The sequence below is a fragment of the Cyanistes caeruleus genome, chromosome 6 (assembly GCF_971803275.1).
Source record: "Cyanistes caeruleus chromosome 6, bCyaCae1.hap1.1, whole genome shotgun sequence".
In the NCBI taxonomy this organism is placed as follows: Eukaryota; Metazoa; Chordata; class Aves; order Passeriformes; family Paridae; genus Cyanistes; species Cyanistes caeruleus.
In genome coordinates this window covers 21,745,362-21,766,190 of record NC_141706.1, presented here as the reverse complement: position 1 = coordinate 21,766,190, position 20,829 = coordinate 21,745,362, and the positions used below count along the sequence as shown (strand labels likewise).

The following is a 20,829-nucleotide window of genomic DNA, read 5'->3' as shown; positions in this document are numbered from 1 at the left end:
ATCCATAAAAAAAAAAAAAAAGTCTTTCCACAGCCTCTTTGTTTTGTTTTTTTTTTTCTTATTTTTCAGGCAAAACTATTAGCATTTATTACATTCCCACTAACAGTTTAATATGGAAATAATTTGGTTTTCATAACCAACACAGAAGGGAGCACACTTTCCTCCTTCTTCTGCAGATGTTAAATTGTAGATTGAAGCAAAGGCTGTGTCAGGAGAAATGGCACCAGAAACTGTCTGGTTGGCATTGTGAAATTGTGTTTTCTAAATGGACTATTTAGTCCTACTGTTAATCCACATACATGGTGTAGGGCATAAAAAGACTGCAAGAAAAATGTTGTATTTTGGGTTATGTAATACAGGGATGTGCCTTGTATATTTCTTAATCACTACATCTGTTTTTACTTCAAATTATTTTCATAGGTTTTCTTTGCTCTGAGTGCTCTGCCCACAAAGGCACCCATGGTTATGGTTAGCTTTGGTAATTGGTTTGGTTTCTGTAAGCAAAACAGCTTCCGCTAGGCAAAATTAGGGGGTTTTGTAAAAGGTTGACTTTCTGAGCAAAGAAAACCAGCAGTGTTCCTGACAACAGAAAAAAAAATACCATTAGAAACCATCTTGTGTTTCTCTGCTTCCTAAAATCCAAGGAAAAGCAGAGAATTCAAATGAGCAAGATTTAATTAGAAGTGTCACTTACAGAACATATGGAAATTTCGTTTTGACTGAAAAGTAACCTGTCTCACTAGAGAGAGAAATGCAGATATGAGAGAAAAAATACAGGTGATGGAAAGAAATGCAGATATGTCTGCCCCTCCAGGACAGGAGCACAGTGATAGATAAAATTGAATGAAGTAAGGAGAGGACTTCTGAAGTCTCCTTATAGTGCTGTTTGTTTGCTTGTCTTTCTCAAAATAAAGAACCAAATTCAAGCAGGTGTCCTCTGCTGCCTACTGCATGTCAGTACTCTCAAAAATAGTTAATTGTGGTTATCTGGTGGGGGGTGGAAATCAAACCCAGCCAAGTGGGTGGGTGTCTTGTAAGCCTGATAGGAGGTGCACAGCTATCAAGAAAGGAATGGAACTGAGGATGTAAAACTGAATATGGATGAATATGGCCATTACACGTGCCTGAATCACTAAGAGCATCGAGGACATTCATGGCTAGAACAAAAATTTCAGTTTTCCCCATGAAAAATACATTGACTTTCCAGTGGAATGCCAGACATAAAATTAGGCTGTTCATTTTGGAAATGCCAGCTGAGAGCTGGTGTCAGTAGCTCCTCCCTTCTGGCAAGGTGCCAAACACAGGCAGCACTGAAAACAGCACTCCCCTCCCTTTGCAAGCTGGGGATGGGAGGTCTCCCCTGCACTAATCCATGGCAGATGCTTCAGTGGTTTATTCCTGTTGGTAAAAAAAAAAAAGAAATCTACATTCTTCATAAAGCAGACTCTTCTTACAGAAAATCATCTGAAACACTAACCCCCAATACTCGGTTGAAAAATTGTTTTCATGGTTATTATCAAGAGACAATAGGTAGAAATGTTGTTTGAACATGATGAAAACGAGATGCTCTTTTTGCCTGTGTGGCTCTTTCAGGGCCTTTTTTACAGTACTCCTACAGAGAAGCTGGGCTGGGAGAAAAGAAGAATTATTTGTAAATATTTTATATTCTCAGACCTGGGCACTGTAAACAAAATTAATCTTCTCATTTCCCATTCTTTTCTGCTTTCATGACCTTCTGTAGCTTCTGGACGAATTCTTTTAGACAGATGTTGAATGTTTTAATTTCAAGTTATCCGCGTTCCAGATGGACTCAATGTCACCATAGTCTGTTTTCTTAAAGTGATGTATGCCAGACATGCAGCAGTCGTGAACCTGAGATTTATCATGCTTTGTCTTAAAAGGTTGCATCCCAATTGTTCCTCCTCTCGGTGGGAGATGTGTTCTTGGTAGGGAAGTGTTGCAATCCTGTCTGAGCAAGGACAGTGAAGCAATCAAAGAGAATGAGAGACCGACGTGCATGGGAGTGCAGAGGGGCTGGGAAGACCTCTGTGCAAGATCTTTGCTGGAACTGCTGTGGTAACCACAGAAATCATGAGGTTTTTCAGCCACATTGGGAAGTCCTGGTTCCTGAAGCTGAAGAGCTGAGTCCTGAGTTCCTTTCCCACAAACTGCTGTCTGTTTAAGTGAGGTCCCTCTGTCATTCACAGCATGGCCAAAAAGAGCAGGGATGTGGAATGCAGAGAGGGATGTAGGAGAGACATGCCACATCTAGCACAGCTGGTGGGGAGGGCTGCTACTTCCTCCTCCTGCTCCCCAGCTTCCTTTCTCTCCTCACCCATTAATTGCTGCTTTACAAACCTGTCTGCAGAGGCTGAAGCAAAGCTGTACTTGCCACTGCCATAGAGAAGACTTGGTACCCTTACTAACCAACACAAAAACAGAATCAATAAGGTTGGAAAAGGCTCTTAAGATCATTGAATACAACTTTTGATGGTCAGCTAGACCAGAGCACTTAGTACCATGTCCAGTGATTTCTTGAACACTTTCAGGGATGGTGACTCCACCACCTCCCTGCACAGCCCATTCCAATGCCTGACCACCCCTTCAGTGAAGAAATTCTTCTTGATGTCCATCCTGAACCTGGAATAGTTTAAGGCTCTTATGCTGTCGCTTGTTGCCTAAGCAATGAGACGAGCCCCCACCATGCTATAAGCTCCTTTCAGGTAGTTAAAGAGAGCAATAAGGTCTCCCCTGAGCCTCCTTTTCTCTAGGCTGAACTGCCCCCAGCTCCATCTCACTGGATTTCTTCTCCAGATCCTTCACCAGCTCTGTTGCCCTTCTCTGGACATGATCCAGTACTTCAATGTCTCTCTTGTAGTGAGGGGCCCAGAACTGGACACAGGAATTGAGATGTGGCCCCAGCAGCACCAAGTGCAGAGGGACAATCACTGCCCTAGCCCTGCTGGCCACTATTTTTGATACAAACCAGGATGCCCTTGGCCTTCTTGGCCACCTGAGCACAGCTGGCTCATTGTCAGTACCCCCAGGTCCTTTTTCGCTGGGCCCCTTTCCTGGTACTGTTCTGCAAGCCTGTAGTGCTGCATGAGGTTGTTGACCTCACTTGACCAAAGTGCAGGACCTGGCACTTTGCCTTGCTGACCCTGAGGTTTGGGGTTATGTTCTGGGCCCTGCTGTGAAAGAGGCCAAAGGAGTTTCTATTCCACGTCACCTTCTGCTGTTCCTTTTCTCTGCAGCAGCTGAGAAGGTTGTTCCAGCAACTCTGTGGCCCTGGCTCCATAAGCCAAGATGGTAGGGTGCGTCAGTGACACTAAAATTGCTGCAACATAAAAGGAGTTTTACAACAGAATGGACATTTTAATTGCAGAGATTCATTCACAGGTAAAAGCGTAAAACAGATTAAATTAAAATTTCCCAACTCAGGAATTTGAAACTGGTGCAAATAGTTATCCATATTTCTGTGAAGGCCTGATTCCCCATGTCATCTGAATGAAGAGGTTGCTTGGATTTGCACTAGCTGCACTGATATGGTGATCTCTTAATTATCAGGTGGTTTCTCAGGTTGCTGGGTGATTTCAAAACAAGTTTCACCTGTGACTTTTGGCTCCACGAGTGGAAAGGCATTAGACCTTCTGTGCTGCACTGCTTGTACTTCAATAAATACAAGGATTTAGCTTTTTATGGTAAGGGAATGAATACAAACCATCCATCTATATCCCAATTCTCCTGCACCTTTTCTCTGCTTCCTTCAGAGGAACTTGTCTGCTCTCCCGTCCTCATGTTGGGAAGTGGAAATGGAGACTTCCATGCTTTGTTAGCAAGCAAGGTGGTACCTTTTGATGGTGATTTTCTAACCTGTTAGAAAGCCTGGGGTACACATCTGGAATTAACAGCTGCAGCTGTTAAATCACAAACATTGCCACACCTGAGTCTTGCTCTTGAATAAAGCAGCTTCCCTCCTCCCTTCTCTGCATATGGAACCAGCACTGGTCTTCTGTCTGTGGGTCTCCACCCTAAGCAGCACCTTTGCAGAGAAAAAGGCAGCGTTGCCTGGGTCTCCAGGAGAGAAGTCATCTCTTACTGCACATAAAACCAGCACATGCATCTTATTTCTGCAGGTATGTAAGGAACAGCCCATCACATCCCAGTAAATTTCTTAAGTGGGATTGTAGAGGTCCTTCCTCTGTGAATTTACTAGGGTGTGTTTGTATCTGCTGTCCCTGTGTTGGGGCAAAGTCTTGCAGGGGCTTAAATGCTTAAATGTAGGCTGGAATCCTAGAGATTTTAATGGGACTTAAGCACAAGCTGAAGTTGTGCTCAGATGTTTTCTGAAACCAGACCTGAAGTCTGAAGGTAGGTTCTTTCTGGGCCTTGATTTAGGAGATTTAGGATTGTAGCCCCCTCACAGGGGTCTTCCAAGAGCATTTACAAAAATCACTGATGTTGCTGTGAAGATGCTGTGAACTATCTGACGTGCTCCTGGCTCTTGCTGTTAATCTAGGAGGTACAATCCCTTTAAGAGCTCCGAGCTTTTCCCAGTCTCTGAACTCCATGGGAAAAACAAAAATGGGGGGAAACCCCTCCCTCTTCCTTAACGTTTTTAAATAGTGTGCCTCTTTCCCAGTGTTTATGTTCTCACCAGCCAGCGACAGCCCCCTCCCTCCAGCGAGACACTGCTCTCCTTTGTCTGAGCCTGCACACAGCCATTTGCACTCACGGCTTCTATAATTGATGGCTGCCCCGGCGCTGAACCCACCCGCCCCGTTTGTGCCGCTTTCTGTGGCAGAGCTGGAGCTGCCACCTCCAGCAGGGCCAGCCGTGTCACCTGAGGCCACTCTGATGGTTGTCACCGCTGCGGCACACCCAGCCTTCGTGCTCCTGTAGGATGCTCGGCACAGCAGGACAGCCACCACCCGCTCAGAGGTGACAGCGCTGCCCCGGGACTGGCTCTGCTGCTGATACCGCTGGTTTATAAGGTTTTCAGGGTTGTGCAGTGCTTCCTGGGCTGCTCGTGGGAAGCAGCCATGCCTGACACTGGTTTCGAGTGCCGCAGGGATGGCTGAGATGATTTTTGACCACAATATTGGGGAGGGGGTGTTCATGTACTGCTGGGTTGTGTGTTTTGAAAGAAGGAATGCTAAAGGGTCAGTGTGGGCCCTTGGCAGCCTGTTGAATTTACAGTTCTGTTATAGAAATGAACTGAAAAATTAAAGTTTTTATAAACAACAAAAAAAAAAAGCCAACAAACAAAGAGCTAACATAAAAAAGCTAATCAAAAAAAAACCCAAGAGAACTTTGATATACTGGTGAAATTCACAGATGTGCAGCCACAGACCTGGAGGATTTAGGAGGAAAAAATCCTTGTTGCTATTGATTAACTGCCTTGCCTGGGTTTTCTGCACTTGCTTATAAAGCATCTGGTGCTCTGTCACAGACACAGAGCAATGCTGCATCTGAGTGGCACAGAGGTGGCCTCTGGGTTTTATGGCTTGGCTGAGCATGAGGCTCCGATGTCCCTCTGCCCATGGGCCAAGAGGGATGTATTGTGCCCACACAGCTAGAATCTGCTGCTCTTTTGGGGATGTGGAGATGGGAAGTGAGGAGGTGAGCAGTGTAACAGCTCAGCAGTTTCTCATGTTTTAAGTGTTTTGTGCAAGAATGGGATGGAAGTGCTGAGGCTGGAGAGAAAGAGCTTTTGCTGAATTTTTTTGTCCCGTGGCAGTTTTTGGTCTGTCTCCTGCTGTGCATATAGCAGAAAGTAAACATGGTTTGGCTTGGGAGTTTTTTTATGCATGTATGTACAGATAGATACAAAATCTGTATGTATATACAGATCTGGGGGGCAGGAAAAGGTGAAAGCCAATTGGCTAAAAGCCTCATCTGGATCTTCTGGCATCGGTGGTCTCCAGTGACCACTGTCAGTCACACAGGGAGCAGCACCTTCTTGTCTTGTGCCATTTTCCACAGGAGACATCAAAGGCTGCTCTGAATTGCAGCACTGGCTGTATTTCTGCATCTGGGGAATGACTAGAGGAAGGCTCTAAAGGAGAGGAGCTGATGTGCAGTGAAGGAGATAAAAACATTCAGCAAGCTGTAACTACTCTGGTAGATGAAGCTTGGTCGAGCATGGATGGGGAAACCAGTCTTGCCATGTGTTCAATCCATGTGGTGGGGCTTGCTCTGCAACCTGGCCAATGCCCCCAGAGTGGCTTTCTCTCCTCTCTTTCACTGCAGTTGCATCATTGCTTTGCCAAAACCCAAGCTGTTGCATCTGCCTCCACCCCTGTTTCTGACATGATGTGAACACGTGTGTTTCTGCACACCGGGGAGGAAAGGGAAGACAGAGACAGCAAAATGCAGAAGTGTTTTCCTTCCTAGAGCAAGGATGTGTTTTCACTGAGCTCACAAGTTTATTCCAGTTTCACTTCTTAACTGACTAGCTTGTGGTTCATAGCTAGTGTGTGGAAGTCTGCAGTAGCCACCTCTAGAAGGACATTTCTGAGTGAGGCTGGTGAGCAGACCTTCCTGGTGGTGCTGAAAACGTGAAGTGCTGAGGTTACAGTTTCTTCTGAGCTGCATCTGCTCTGTTTGATTCCTCTAAGGCACAAAGACTCGAGGAGGATCCTCCTCCTGCTTCCCACGCTTGTCTTCTTCCTCTGCCGTATCAAGAGTGTCCCTGTTTATCGGAAAGGAGGAAGGTGGGTTTGTCTTTGAGACAACCCTGACATCTCCTTTCACTATATTCTCCTTGAGCTTTGCAGAGCGATTTTTACCCAACAGCAGTTGCAAAGGTGGTTTGCTAAGACTCAGACTGTTGTTCTTGGCACAGGTGCACGTTAGTTTCCACCTAAGAGACAATTCCATGTTGCCTAGACACAGGCATTCACTGGCAGCAGGATTGGGATTCATTGGCACCTTTGGCTTGCAAAGGTATCAGGAATTGAGGGCAGACCTTATCTCATCTTTCTGTTCCAAATCCAGTTACAGGTAAAAATCATCCTGGTAAATAACCTTAGTCAAAAATGTCAGTATTCCTCTTGAAGGAGGTAAGGTGGAAATTTGCTTCATGTTTAATAGCCAAGGGCAAGAACTCTAATTGCTTAGAGAAAGTGTCTTCCTGCAGTCATACATTCTGCTTCTTGGGGGATAAAGGATTTAGAGGATGATAAACAATCTCAAAATTCCTTTTTTCTTTTACTTACAGCAAAAAATGGTACTTACTGAGTCAGTTGGAGTCAGCTGCATCAATTTCAGTGGTGATTTTCCATTTGTTGTATCCAGCAACCCATCAATATCATTCCTAAATGAATATTTGATTAAGGAACGCAGACAGAAGTGGGAGGCAGCAATTATTTACCTGATATAGAGCTGGAACACTTCACCCAGCTTCTTCCAGGAAAAGAATTACTGTGAAGTGTGACCTCCATATCACTCAGGTTGGAGATTTTTCTTAAGCCGAGCCCAGCTGTTGCTTTATCTTCAGCTCTTGGTGTTTCATACTGATGAGCACTGCAGGCTCAGTCTGCCTCCAAGGGAGAGTTTTGTCCAGCAGAACTCCTCCAGTGGTGGATCACAGCATGTCACTAGGAACAGGAAAATCCACTTGATTGTTATGTGTGGGAGGAGTGAAAGACCTTTCAAAAAACAGATGGACTTTGTCTTCTTCATTCTCTCATATCTGCCCATTGCATGCTAATGACTGTTTAACTGATGGGGCACATCTCTTTATCTTAAAGCCTATTCATAACAGTGTCAGTGTAAGCACTCAAACTGAACAGTCATCCTGTTGACTAAACATGAGAGAAAGCACCCTGATTATTTTTTATTTTTTTTTTCCCCAACAACTAGATACAGAAAAAGCAAATCGTCTTGAGGCAATGGACTCAAAGTTGCCCCTCCAGGGGCATGTGTGATGGGAATCTGTTGAGGATGGCAATTGAGTACAAAGCAGTGCTGAAGTCTAGCTCTTCACTGTGTTAGGAGCTGGATCAATGGAAAATATGGGGATGAAGTTCTGCTGGATGTAGAGATGTTGCAAATAAGTCATGAAACCACCTGGTGACTGCCTCACACTTTCAGGTTTTAATTTTCACATCATCAGGCATGCATGAGAGAGCATGGTATTTTGGGCTGGATAGATGCTGCTGTGCATGACCCATGCTTCAGAGCTTGGCTGCAGCTCTGAGTATAAACATTACCCCATCCCAGGCAGCTAAGTGCAATGTTTTGCTCTTCTATGTCTTCTCTTATTAAACCAGACCTCTTGTATGCTCTGGGGCACAGTCTTCTGCAAAGAAGGAAACAGCCAGTGATAAATACTGAGATTTTCTGCTATCTACCTACCTCTGAAGTACTTAAATGAGAAAACTGTCTGCAGTAGTCTTTGAAAACAGACCACTATATTGTATGAAAACAGCAGTTTTTCCCTCCAAAATCAAATGATCCTAGCAAAAATCAGAAAGATGATGTGGCAGAACTGCAGGCAATTCACTCTTTAAAAAATGAATTTAGAGTTTGACATTCCCTTACTAGGATTTGAATAGCCTGTTTAGATAATGTCTGGATAGAAATGCTAGATATAATTGCTAGATAGAAATGCTGAGAATGACTAATCAGCAAATTGTACTCTTAGGCTTGCCCAGACACACATTCTAAAAGGAAATTATTGCTATTAAACATTTTCCATATAATGACTTGTGTTTTCAGCTCTTGGAGGCTGCTTGATAAAATGAGAATAAAAAATTCTGTAGGTAACTGAGAAGTCAGCTCACAAGCAATCTCAGAAATAGTGCAGTTGAAGTCTTCAGTAGTCATTATATACCTGGAGATTACCATCATCATTTCCATCACTGTAGCTGAGCTGGCTGTGAAATGATGACTGCTTGTGGTTTCTTCAATTATTGTTTCCAGCAGCTGAAATAATTTTCAACCACTGTTTTGTTATGGGCATCTTGTTCATTCATTTCTTTCCTACCCACTCTTACCCTTCAAACAGCTACCTCTCCCAGTGTTTCCTGGCCCAGATTTCAGGAGCCCTTTAAAAAGTAGTTAAACTTCTGGATTGCTTTCACCCTTTGAACTCTTGCTTGAACATAGACACTTGCTTGAAACCTGTTTTGGTTTGTTTTTTTTTTTTTTCTTTTTACATCAGCCAAATTTAGGCCTTTTGGATGAAAGGTCAGCATCCTGACCCTCGTGGTAAATATGAAAAGACAAATATTGTGCGTGCAGCACTGTTTCCCTTAACAAAACATGTATGTATGTTGTCACAGTACAAAATAGTTTTTATTCTTGCATCTTTAGACTGGGATCAGGATATTCAAAAGGTAATAATTTCTTATGTTAAGAAGCCTGCTGCTCTGTTGTTCCTTCCTCCACCAGAGGAGCTCAAAAGATTATTCTTCTTTCATTATTCTTAATCCAATTCTTCAGTGGAAATGAACGTTCTTTTTATTGAATCCATTTATTTAATTGCTGCTTCGGGAAAGCTATTTCATGGCCTGCAAGAAGTTAGAAAAGCTTGGATGTTTTCTATTTTATTGGGTTATAAGGTTTGCTGTGAGGAAGGTTGGTGCAGAAGTCATCAGGAAATCTGGTCTTACTGTTCCATCCATGCCCCTTTATGCACTCTGATATGCCAGAAGGACGAATGGAGCATCCTCCTTCCTCACCTGTGTGGGACAGCTCACTGTCACACATTTTGCTATGGAGTATTTTTTCTTGCCCCATAATATCAGTGACAGGGAGTCTGTCTGTCACTGGACACTCTTATGCCAAGTTGATAGCCATAGAAAATCTTTTGATGTGTGCCTTCAAACTCTGTTCCTGGAGGCACAGAGCCAATCTGGATACAAATAATCTTCTCTCTCCCTGCCTGGGTGATAATCAGGGGTTATCACCCTTTGTTTGTTGTTTGTGTTTTGGACAGCTGGGCAGGACAGAGCAGTATTGCAGTAATAGATGTAACAATTAATTATTAATTGATGTAACATTTAGTAATAGATGTTTTACTCCTGAGCAGAGAGTGTGGGGGTTTTATTCCTTAGAGTAATTTCCAAGTGTGAACCCTTAGACTGAGCTGCAAAGCCTCGCTGAGCAATGGCTCTGTTCCCAGAGACTTCTCAGTGAGGCCACCTGCTCTGCCTGTCTCTCCCACTGATTTTCCTTCCTGAAAGACAAGCACTGACTGCAGGCCCACTCGGACTGGTGCTGCTGAGGAAGTGAGGGAAAATGAAAGGAAGAAACAAGGTTTTGACTCCAGGCACTGAAGGCAACTGTCATTTTTTTTTTTCTGACACCCGAGTGGGAGTTGGCTGGGATCTGTCAGGCTTCAAGTTCTCACAGATTTGGTAAATATTTAGGGTCTGACTCACTGCTGAATCAGTCCTTTTATTTTTTTTGACTCTGTTCAGAGAAACAGCTCTGCCACTTAGATAACACCAACCCTCTGAGGTCCTCTCACTTTTGTATTTTAGCATTTCATGGTCATGTATGCCTGTCCTCACAGTACTGCCTTCAGGATGGGAGATGCCATCAGCCCTGGCTGGCAGAGGGTCTCAGAGGCACAGTGGTCACAGGCAGCTGAGTTCCTCTCTGAAAAACTGGCTGAAAGCTCCAGCCATCGGCTGGTGAGACCCCAGCTCCTTAGTGTACGGTGAGTCACACACCAGCTCCTGCTGCTGCCTGAGGGTCATTTAGTAGCTGCACTGCTTGTATTGCTATACCAGGGAGAGCTTCCGTGGAAATCAAGAAGAGCACAATTCCCCCCAGAGACGACTGTGATCAGTGTTTGGTATGTACAGACCTCTGCTTTCATTGCAGGTGGAAGACAGCATGATGGATGTGTATGACTTTGTGTACGAGGAGGTGAGGAGGAACACCTCCAGCTCCAGGAGGCAGGAACTGACTGCCATCCATGAAGCAGTAAGTTGTCTTTCACCTGCAGGGGAAAACCTCACCCTGGGGTATCTTCCTGAGGGTTTTGGCAGGCTGGGTCTGACACCTGTGCGCTCTCATGAATGCTGCAATGCCATTTTCCCCTCAAGAACTGAGTCCTCCAGCCTACCATGGAGTTTGCTCCCCCCTTCCTATTCTTCCTTTCTTAGATCTGACCAACCAGATTGTCAACAGGAAGAAAGGGTCACCTCTCTGAGCATCACTGTGGCAGGAGATCTACAAAGCTTACGCCCTGCAGCTGCTATAGTATTTTCTGTCTCAGCAGCCCCTGTGACTTGCTCCCCATCTGTGGTACAAGAGTGTGAATATGCACCTGGTCAAGTAGAGAGGAGGGGGCAGGAATTCCATATAGTACAGAAGTAGTATTTGCATGTGGTTATTCCTATTTACCCTCAAGTTTGTGTCCGAGGAGTACACGGCCTCTTACAGAGCTGGAGACTGCTATCAGGCTCCCAAAAACCACTACCCAGGATGCTGTTGGCATAGGGCACTTCTCTACAGCTCAGCAGGTAGGCAGGGGTGGTTACCCAGAGCACAGGGAGGACACTTGCCCCCAGAGCCACAGGAGATGAGTGAGAATGTCCCCCACAGGGAGAAACTCCCATGTCCCTGCTGAGTAAAGGACATGCCATTCCCTCACACAGCAGGGCTTGTTTGGGGAGTGAGTTCATGGCACACAGCAAGGCTGGATGGGGAGGTCAGCTCTGCTCAGCTGTTTCCAGACACCTCCCACACAACTCCCTGTATCCTTCTGTGTTTTCTTAAATCATCATAACAAGTACTTTTCAAAGCTGTTTCTATCTGTGGTTCTGAAAACACAGAAGAGGGTAAATGTTCCTCTTTGGTGGTGGTGGCCCTCAGAGCCATGACCAGGTATGCAAGTGCTTGCTCTCAAGGTTGTGGAGCAGCATTCCCAGGGTCCCATTTGACAAGGAGAACCAGTTGACTGGCTTCACTAGTTGCTTATTTTAGTTGTCACCTGAACTGATGGAGAAGCAGTCTTTATACTCCTGGGGGTTTTTTTTTCCCTTCTGCCAAAGCTCCAAACTGTCCAGTGCACCCCAGCTTTAGGAAACCAGCTCCACAGTGGGTGTTGCTGGGGATCCCCATAACAATCACTGGAAACATGAGTTCAGAATCATGAGCATCCCTGGGCTTTCCAGAGCATTAGCATGACCACAAGGGGAGGGCTTTTGCCCGCTCCCAGGCAGCAGTCCCAGGCAGGTTTGAGTGCAGATCCACCCACCTCCCCTGAATGTAGCCTGCATTGCTGCAGTTGTTGATTCCTACCTGCTTTGCTCCTTGCCACCCTGGGTGGGTGGCCCTGCCTGGGGCAGCAGGGGCCCATTGCCAGCACCTCCTGCTGCAGCAGCTGGTAGCAAGGGGTGAGAGCCCTGGTGAACAGCTGGCAAACTTCTCCCTCTCTTCCAGTTCCTGTGCTGTGGGAAGCACTCTCCTTTTGGGGACCCAAGCAATGTTGAGAACAAGATGTGCCCACCCAGCCAAGTGCACAATGAAGGACAGGTAAGGGAAAGGTTTCTCCCACACCATTGCGGGATTGTGCCTCTTTCTAGCTATCAAAACCTCAGTGGTGCTAAAGTGTTATTGAGAATTGTGCTTTTTCATGGTTTGGGGGTTTGGGGTTGAAATGGTTTGGGACTTGTTTTGTTGGGGTTTTGTTGTTTCAATAACAGTGGACACAGTATGGGGGTAGTCCCTGGGGTCCAGCACAGGAAGGACATCGACCTGGAGGAGCAAGTCCACCAATATAGTCAGAGGGATGGTGCATCCCTCCCATGAGGGATGGCTGAAAGGATTGCTTTTGTTCACCCTGGAAAAAAGACAGCAGGGAGGTGACCTAATTGTGTCCTGCTGGAAAAGGAGAGAAATGCAAGAAAGATAGAGAGGACTTTTTGCACAAGGGTGCAATGACAGGGCAAGCGGGAAAAATCTTGAAACTGACAGGAGTTTTAGATTAAATATTAGGAAAAAATTCTTTACTGTGAAGGTGGTGAGGTACTGGCACAGCTTGCCCAGAGAATTTATGAATTCCCCATCCCTGGCAGTCTTTAAGGCCAAGAGGGATGGAGCTCTGAGCAACCTGATCTAGGGAAAGGTGTCCCTGCCCAAGGCTGGGGGGTTGGAACTGATGGGATCTTTAGAGTCCCTTCCAGCCCAAATCATTCCATGATTCTGTGAATTAGGAGGAAGGGCCCTGGTGGATCAGCAGGTCTCGGACCCACAGATGCCATTTCCTTCGCTGCTCTAGAAAGCTTTCAAAATGCTTGTGTTTGCAGCCTGTCACTTGCCTGCAGCTTTCTGCTTATCTCCTGTGCTTGCAGAGAGTGTGAGGTATCACAGACATGTATCAGAGCACAGAAAAACTGTTTGACTTTTCCACATGACACTAATTTCTGACACTTAAAATGTGTTCCAGTAACAGCAAATGTGGAATTTGATGTAATTCCTTTTTTCCTGAGGCATTAAATACGTATTAAAATGAGAAGCTCATGAATCAAGGTGATGATGCCCAGCAGTAGCTTGCTCAAGTACGCTTCATTGTGGCTCTTTCAAGTATCTCAGTGAGGCTGCTGGAGATGCCACCAGTATCAGACCGTTCTGTACTGAAGCTACAACTTCATAGTCTCTCAGCAAATCTACTGCACGATTATTTTTCTTCCACCAGTGTAGCTAAAGCCACCAGCATCAATATATGGTGTTTCTAGGAAAAACAAAACCACGCTGCTGCAGCGATACAAACAGGCTGTCAGGTGAAGATGTCAAGTGCTAGCAGCACAGCTGATGCACAGGCACACGTCAGCTTGCAGGGGCAGCGTTTCAAAGCACAGCCTCCAGGAATGTCACATCCCAGGGCAGGGTCAAACTGGGCTCAAGAAGCAGGAAAGGAGAGCAGAACAAAGCTAGGCACCGTATGGGCGACTCATTCCTCCCACTTAGTGGTCTGTGTTTCCCTCGCTTGGGAGCCAAGGAAGCGAGTGGGAGGATGTGCTTTGTGTAACACAGGAAACCGCAGGGTTTGGTGGCCACACTACATTCACTCCTGGCTTTGAGTGCTCTTTCCTCAGTCTGCAAACCCCTTCATCAAGGGCATGCTCTTGCATTTCTGAAATGGCTGTCTTGGCTAACACCTCGGGGATTTCTGTGGGGCCATTGGCATGCTTAAAGCTAATGTATATTAATGCTTGCAGCACCTCGCAAAAATGAGCTGTTCATTAGTAACCTTGGGGAGTGCATTTGGCACCACGGTGTGCTCTGCTTTCCCATTTCCATTTCCTTCTTTCCATTATTCAGTGGGTGAAAAGAAAAAAGCTTTTGCATGACCACACTTAAGTACGCATCCCCCACGGTCCAAAATGCATTGCACCAATAAAACTGTAGGTGTGTTGTAGTAACAGAAAAGTTATCACAGATGTTTGTCTTCCCAAGCTGCAGCAGCAGCAGAAAAAGGAAGAACTGCCCAGCTGTGCAATGCTGCACCCCTTTCTTGTCTCCTTTTCTCTCTGAGGCTGTGGAAGTGGTGTCGTGGGGATAAAGCCCCCCAGCAAGCTGCTCCTGTGCTGCAAGGGATGTTTGTTTCTCTCTTCCCAGGACTGCCTGCGAGAGATCCAGGACTTTCTGAAGAAGCACATGGACTTTGTCTTCTTGCTTCTGGGCATCGCCATTGGCTTCACGGTAATAGTGCCTGTCCTTTCACATTTTGGCTCTGAAAGGCAGGATCCAGTGAGGAAAAAGCAAAATTAGCCCCCAGAGGCTAGGATTTTGGGTGTTTTTGGATGCTGGCAGCAGAGAAACAAGCAGTGGTGGACTCCACCATGGAAACTGGGAAAAGATCAGGAATCTGGCCAGGCTGATAGGTGGAGAGGTTTTCCTGCAGGACTAGGCTCACTGCATGGATTTCATGCCCTAACGAGGCATGGCATCTGGGAGTGGGGAGGAGGAGGCAGCAGCAGTTGCATTTCATCCACCCAGGCTTGCCTGCATGACTTCTCATGAGTGGAGTCCATATCACCTGATGATATGAGTGAGAGGCCGTATCACCTCGCCTGGGGCTTGTGGATTATATAGGAAGCCAGCAGCAATGGCTGAAAAGGAGATGCAAAAAAGCCTCCATATTTTAGGAAACTTGCTGCCTCCTAGATCAACCTGGGAAGTTGTTTGTGCAGCCAGAGCTGGAAGGTCTTGGAAGCTACTGAGCCCCAACGATGGAGCTGGAGAGCTGTGCAGAAGGGGAAGGTCTCATCCTAGTAATGCTCATTAATGAACCTGATGAGGTTCATCTTGGGCAGTGTGTGGGTAAATCACAGGCTCATAAGGAGCAGGCTCATAAGGAGAGGGGAAGAGTGTGTTGTTTGGTCTCCCAGGTTCTGTCTTTGAAGGAGTAACATGCAGAGGAGGGGTGAAATCATCTTCAGATGATGGCTCATGTAGAAAGGATCTGCAATTAATTTGGGGGAGAACAAAAGAGAAAATTAAATGCTGTGAGAGGAGCATGTTTTTCAGTGGTGAGGGAGCTCAGGGGCTGCATGGGGATGGTCTCTTTGGAGATGGAGAGGGCCACTAATTAAAACCAGCCTTCTTGTTTGCCCACCCACTGCTTGGCAGAGGTGTATCACTGTACACAAGGACTCTGAACATGTGGTGGTGCACATCAGAAAAGAGCATGTGCCAGAAGACTCCTTTCTCCACCAAGAAGGCTGGTTTGATCTGCTGTCATATCTCCATGCTGCTCCCCAGCTGGGATGACCTTTCTTGACTGAAAGTAATTTGAAGATTGTGCCTTGTATCCACCTTGGCACAATTATGGATTAGAAGATTCTTCTCCATCTAAATAAAACCCAGAGGAACAAATGATTTGTATTTTATACTGCTAGCAGTAAATTAGGAAAACCATCAGGCATTGATATGGAGCTGTAAATGTAAAGTCATGTGTGAATATTTGGTGTCACTTTCCAATTTTTCTCAAGCATAGGGAGAATTTTACTGCAGCTATATTCAGATAAAAGTAGGAGCACTTTTATAATAGATACACTTTTTTCACAGCTTGATGCTGTAGCCAGATAAGGCAGCTGTCTTTGAAGCCTGTGCTAGAGGAAATCTCGCTGCACGGTTCACTATTGTGAGGGCAGGATGCAAGGGAAGCATGTAAAGAGGGCTATAGCTGCTCTGATGTCACTGTCCCTCAGCCAACAATGCACACACATCCCCAGATCAAGCTGCAAGCAAAGGCACTAGCACATTAGGGCATACATAGAGGAAAGAGCACATTGTTACAGGCCTCATTATCCTTCCCACAGCAGCCTTACCTTGGATATGTTGCCTTGGATGTGTTAATCCTGATGTGTGATACACCAGGCAGAGTATGACAATGGTGAGGAAATACACTGTCCTCTGCATTCATAACTGTTTGGGGTTGGTTTAGGGGCTTGTTTGTTTGTTTGTTTGGGATTTTTACTTCAAACAAGACATGAGTGTTGTGGTTTTTTCTCCCTATGGTACCTTTACAAAAGGATATTATTATGAGAGAGGTATGTTTGTTTGTATTCCTGTCTGTGGCAGGAATTGAAATTTCCTGGTTTCATCTTATTTCTTGGTATTTTTAGGGCTAGGTTTGAGCTGTGCTGTGCTAATTCCAATCAGATGTTTTAACCATGTGTTGCTTTTGTTTTTTAACTCCCATGTCAGAAATGGTGTTCACCACTTCACTGAAAACCAGCTCTCTTCAGAAAAATGCGACAACAGGCAATATTTATGACTGCTTATTTGCACAGATGGAGCATCATAATCAGTTACACACTTAATTGTATGCCTGTCTCATTTATTTCCTTTTAGGTTTATGGGATGATCCTAACTTCATTCCTCTGGTTCTCCATCCACTTCAGCAGCAACCTGTACCGGAAAGGCAAATATATCCTACGGGAGAGGTAGAAACCTGGTGCCTGGGCATCCCTACCAGGCAGAGCCAGCTCTTGGCACAGGAAGATGTCTGAAGTCACCCACAAAATGCCCTGGGAAGGTATTGCGTGGGGTCAGGTGGTGGGATGTGTGTCACACATTTCCCTTTCCTGCACTATTTCTGGGCTCAGATTGCATTGAGAGATGCAGATTCCCTCGATGGGAGATGTACAGGCTGTGGCTCCACAAGAAGGACACAAAGAGATCTTTACAACCAAATGGAGAGAAAAGCCCAGCAGAAATCACAGCATTAAACCAAACTTCTGTCGTGCTGTCATCTGAGCAGTTCCCTGTGACCCTCAAAGATGCAGTGTTTCTATCAAGATGGCTTTGGATCGCAGCCCAGGATCAATGTTGCACTATCAGTAAATAAATGACAGGGAGTATGTCACCACTGATGGAAATGTGCTCTCCCAGCCTGGACACTTGCAATGATTAACTTTGGGCATGTTTCTGATCATGCTGGGGGTACATAGGCATCCAATGACTGTCAGCTAGTTTTCCCATTTTCAACCATTACCGGATTTATAGAACTTTTGGTAGATATCACAACAAAAAAGTCAGAAGAAAGTGAATGAACTTTGAAACAACTGACCAACAGAAGGACATATTTCTCTTTTATTCCTCCTTGCTAAGGCAATTCAACTTTTTTTTTTTTTTTTTTTTTTCCTTAGGATTTAGTCAGCCTCCTAAGTCTTGATGCCATGCTGATTTCACAGGTGCTTGTTAAGCTGCACCTTGAGTGTTGCGTCTAATTCTGGGCCCCTCAATTTAGGAAGGATGTTGAGATGCTCAAAAATCTCCAGGGAAGGGCCAGAAGGATGGTGAGGGGTCTAGAACACAAGCCTCTCGTGGAGTGGCTGAGGGAGCTGAGGTTATTTAGCCTGGAAAAAAGGAGCCTTGGGGTGATCTTATTCCTCTCTACAACTCTCTGAAAGGAGTTTGTAGCCAGGTGGTGGTCGGTCTCTTCTTCCAGGCAACCAGTGACAGGATGAGAGGACACAGTCTTAAGCTGTGCCAGGGGAAGTTTAGGCTAGACATTAGAGACAAATTCTTCACAGAAAATGTGATTGGGCATTGGAATGGGCTGCCCAGGGAGGTGGTGGAGTCACCGTCTCTGGAGGTGTTTAAAAAAAGATTGGATGTGGCACTCAGTGGCATGGTTTAGTTGATAAGGTGTGTTAGGTTATAGGTTGGACTTGGTGATCTCCAAGGTCTTTTCCAACCTGGATGATTGTGTGATTCTGTGACTTCCAGCCCAGCTCTATGTTTATCAGGCTTTCCTAACCCACTGTGCTCCTGTGGTAAAAGGACTTTGATATTACACACACAAACAGAAGTTTAAATCTATAAGAGAGCAGGACAGATCTCCAGCCAGGTTAAACAACACAATGTCCAACTCCACGTCCTTTTTACATCACCTTATCATTAATAAACAGAATTTGTAAAAGGCTGTCAGTCTAGCTGAAACAACAGCTCCCTGGCATGCTTTGCCCTCATGTTGAGGAGGCAGAGCTGCTTCTGAGCTGAAACCAATCATTGCAATATATGTAGCACCTGCTGTAAATTACACAGCCCTGTGAAATGTCTGTTGAACCAGCAACAGCTTTCATGCCTCTAATACATAGTGGCTTTTAGGCATGAAAAATGGTAAGTGGCAATTGTTTGCTGAGATAAACATGGACAACCCTGTGCTGATGTTCAGTCCTGGCCCACAGGCAGGGGCTGCTGCATGTACAAGAACAGCAGTACACCCTGCAGCACCTGGCTGGCTTTTTAACCTGGGCTGAAAATACACTGCACTGGAAAGAGTTGTGTTGTGGAGGGCTGAGGGAGAGCTGTCACTTCTCATTCCATGCCTGTGGAACCAGCAGAGCTTCACTGTTGACTTCACTGGAAGCAAGAACTGTCCCAGTGTAATATTCAAGCTACCTCCTGGCAACCACCAACACACCTCAGTCTGGCAGGGAATTGGGTGTCATATGCACTTCCCAGCATATGCACTTTCTAGTGGGGGAGTATTCACTTGTATGTTCTATATGTATCATCTATGTATCATCACATATATTGTCTCTTTCCAGATATCAATCTCCCTGGTGAGCTCCAGCTGCTCCTGTCAGGCCACTGCTATTGTTATTCCTCAGGCAGCTCATATGACTCATGGTTGCTTCAATAAACATTAATTTCTTGCAGAAGGCCATCATTCCTCCTCTTTTTTGTGCCGTGCATGAAGCTGCCTGCATTGCTTGGGGTTTACATCATGGTGGGTGGACTCAGTACTTCTTTCGGTGCTGGGAAGATATATTCCCCAGGCACCTGTGCTTGTTTGTCCCAGCAGTGTGCTGGAGGGAGAGGATGACATTGGTCCTCTGGGGGAAAAGGAGCAGCTCCTCAGCCTCATTCCATCCTCAGCCAGCTGATGGGACAGCAGACAGGTACCTCTCAGGGAGCAATGCAAGCAGAGGCAGGAGAAGTGCTTAAGGACATGTTTAAGCTGTAACAAGCAGAGTATTTATATGGAAGAAATGTCTATGGTTTCAGCTTTTTAAGGATGAGGTAGAGGTCTCACACACTGCTCTGCATTGGCTGGTTAACTGCTGATACTCTACCATGTCAAAAAACATCATAGACAAATTGGTGGAGTCAATGGCATTGGTGTGAGTTACCTACTCAAGCCTCATCAACATTGTACTTGTTAAACATCTCTGTTAAAGCATCACCACCAGGACTGCTGAAGTTTTAGGTGCTCCACCTTCCTAGGTCAGTTTTTAATGTAGAGTTTTTAATGTATAGACAGGACTAGCATATATATGATGAAGTTAGCTGCTTTTCTGCTCCTGAAAATTAGAGGGATCTCATCACAGGGCAGCAGGAGCCCCTGCTTCTACACACAGCACAAGCTCTGTGAGAAGACTGTGTCCAGCCACTGTCAGTCCTGTGAGCTTTATTCCCATTTCACTGGCTGCTGGAGCTCCCCTGCAAGGAGCAGCGCCTTCAAGGAGGTGACAGAGCCATGCCCAGTTGGACAGAGTCTTCTCCCAGAGTTTGTGTTGTGTGTGGCAGCAGGGGCTCCTGCCACCCTGCCATGAGATCCTGCTGTGATTTTCAGGAGCAGAAAAGCAGATACCTTCAGCTTCTTGATTTTTACAAACCCATTACAGAAATGTGCAGTGTTAACATTTTATTCACGGTCGTAGAAGTGGCAGCACCAAGGGATGGCTGGATGGAACCTGCAGGGTGGGCGAGTGTTACACAGTGTTTTTACACCTCTGCTAACAAAAAATCCCTGTCCTACAATGAATGCTTTTGCACTTACTAGTCCCTAATTTTCTGCTGGCTAGGGGCAAATTACAGCTCTTGTGCAACCAGAGTAAAGCCCCAGGAACTTATTGATAAGTGGTGCCAAGATTTACACAGTGCTGAGAAGAGCATGAGCATTGGGGATGCAAGCCAGCAGCCAGACTAGGAAACACCTGCAGAGTGGCGAGCCTTCCTGGGGCTTGCTCTAGAGGAAGCTTTTTGTTATAAGCATGTCAACACTCACACTCTGCTAGGAAAGAAATCCTATTTATGTAGGCCTATATGGGAGGAAAAAAAATAGAATTTTCAGACCAAAGGTACAAATATTTAGTTGTGAATTGGCTCCAGCTACTTGTCAGTTAAGTTTTGCCAATTATCAGTTATTTCCACTAAGGTCATCTGGGCATTTGCAGTCTGCCTCTCTCTGAGCATGTGTTAGCTTCTGCTCATGAGTTACCTTTTTCCTTTTACTTTAGACAACCCCTCATCTCTATCTGAGGACACAACAAGAGGGACCAGTATATGGGCAGGTTTCTCTGGTCTGTGTGGCCACCTTTGGGACTACTTATAAGCCTGTTGGGC

The 20,829-nt window shown here is 45.5% G+C and overlaps 1 protein-coding gene across 3 annotated transcripts in view; it reads left to right on the top strand.

The window, feature by feature from the left end:
- TSPAN32 (tetraspanin 32) overlaps positions 1-19,139 on the top strand; it is a 40,804-nt gene extending 21,665 nt beyond the window's left edge. For all 3 annotated transcript variants that reach the window (XM_086891716.1, XM_086891717.1, XM_023929013.2), the window contains 4 exons: positions 10,840-10,941; positions 12,406-12,498; positions 14,584-14,667; positions 16,825-19,139. In XM_086891716.1, the coding sequence (XP_086747842.1) occupies positions 10,840-10,941; positions 12,406-12,498; positions 14,584-14,667; positions 16,825-16,920 (375 nt within the window). In that variant the 3' untranslated portion in view covers positions 16,921-19,139. The remainder of the gene's footprint in view (positions 1-10,839; positions 10,942-12,405; positions 12,499-14,583; positions 14,668-16,824) is intronic.
- Positions 19,140-20,829: the final 1,690 nt, after the last annotated feature.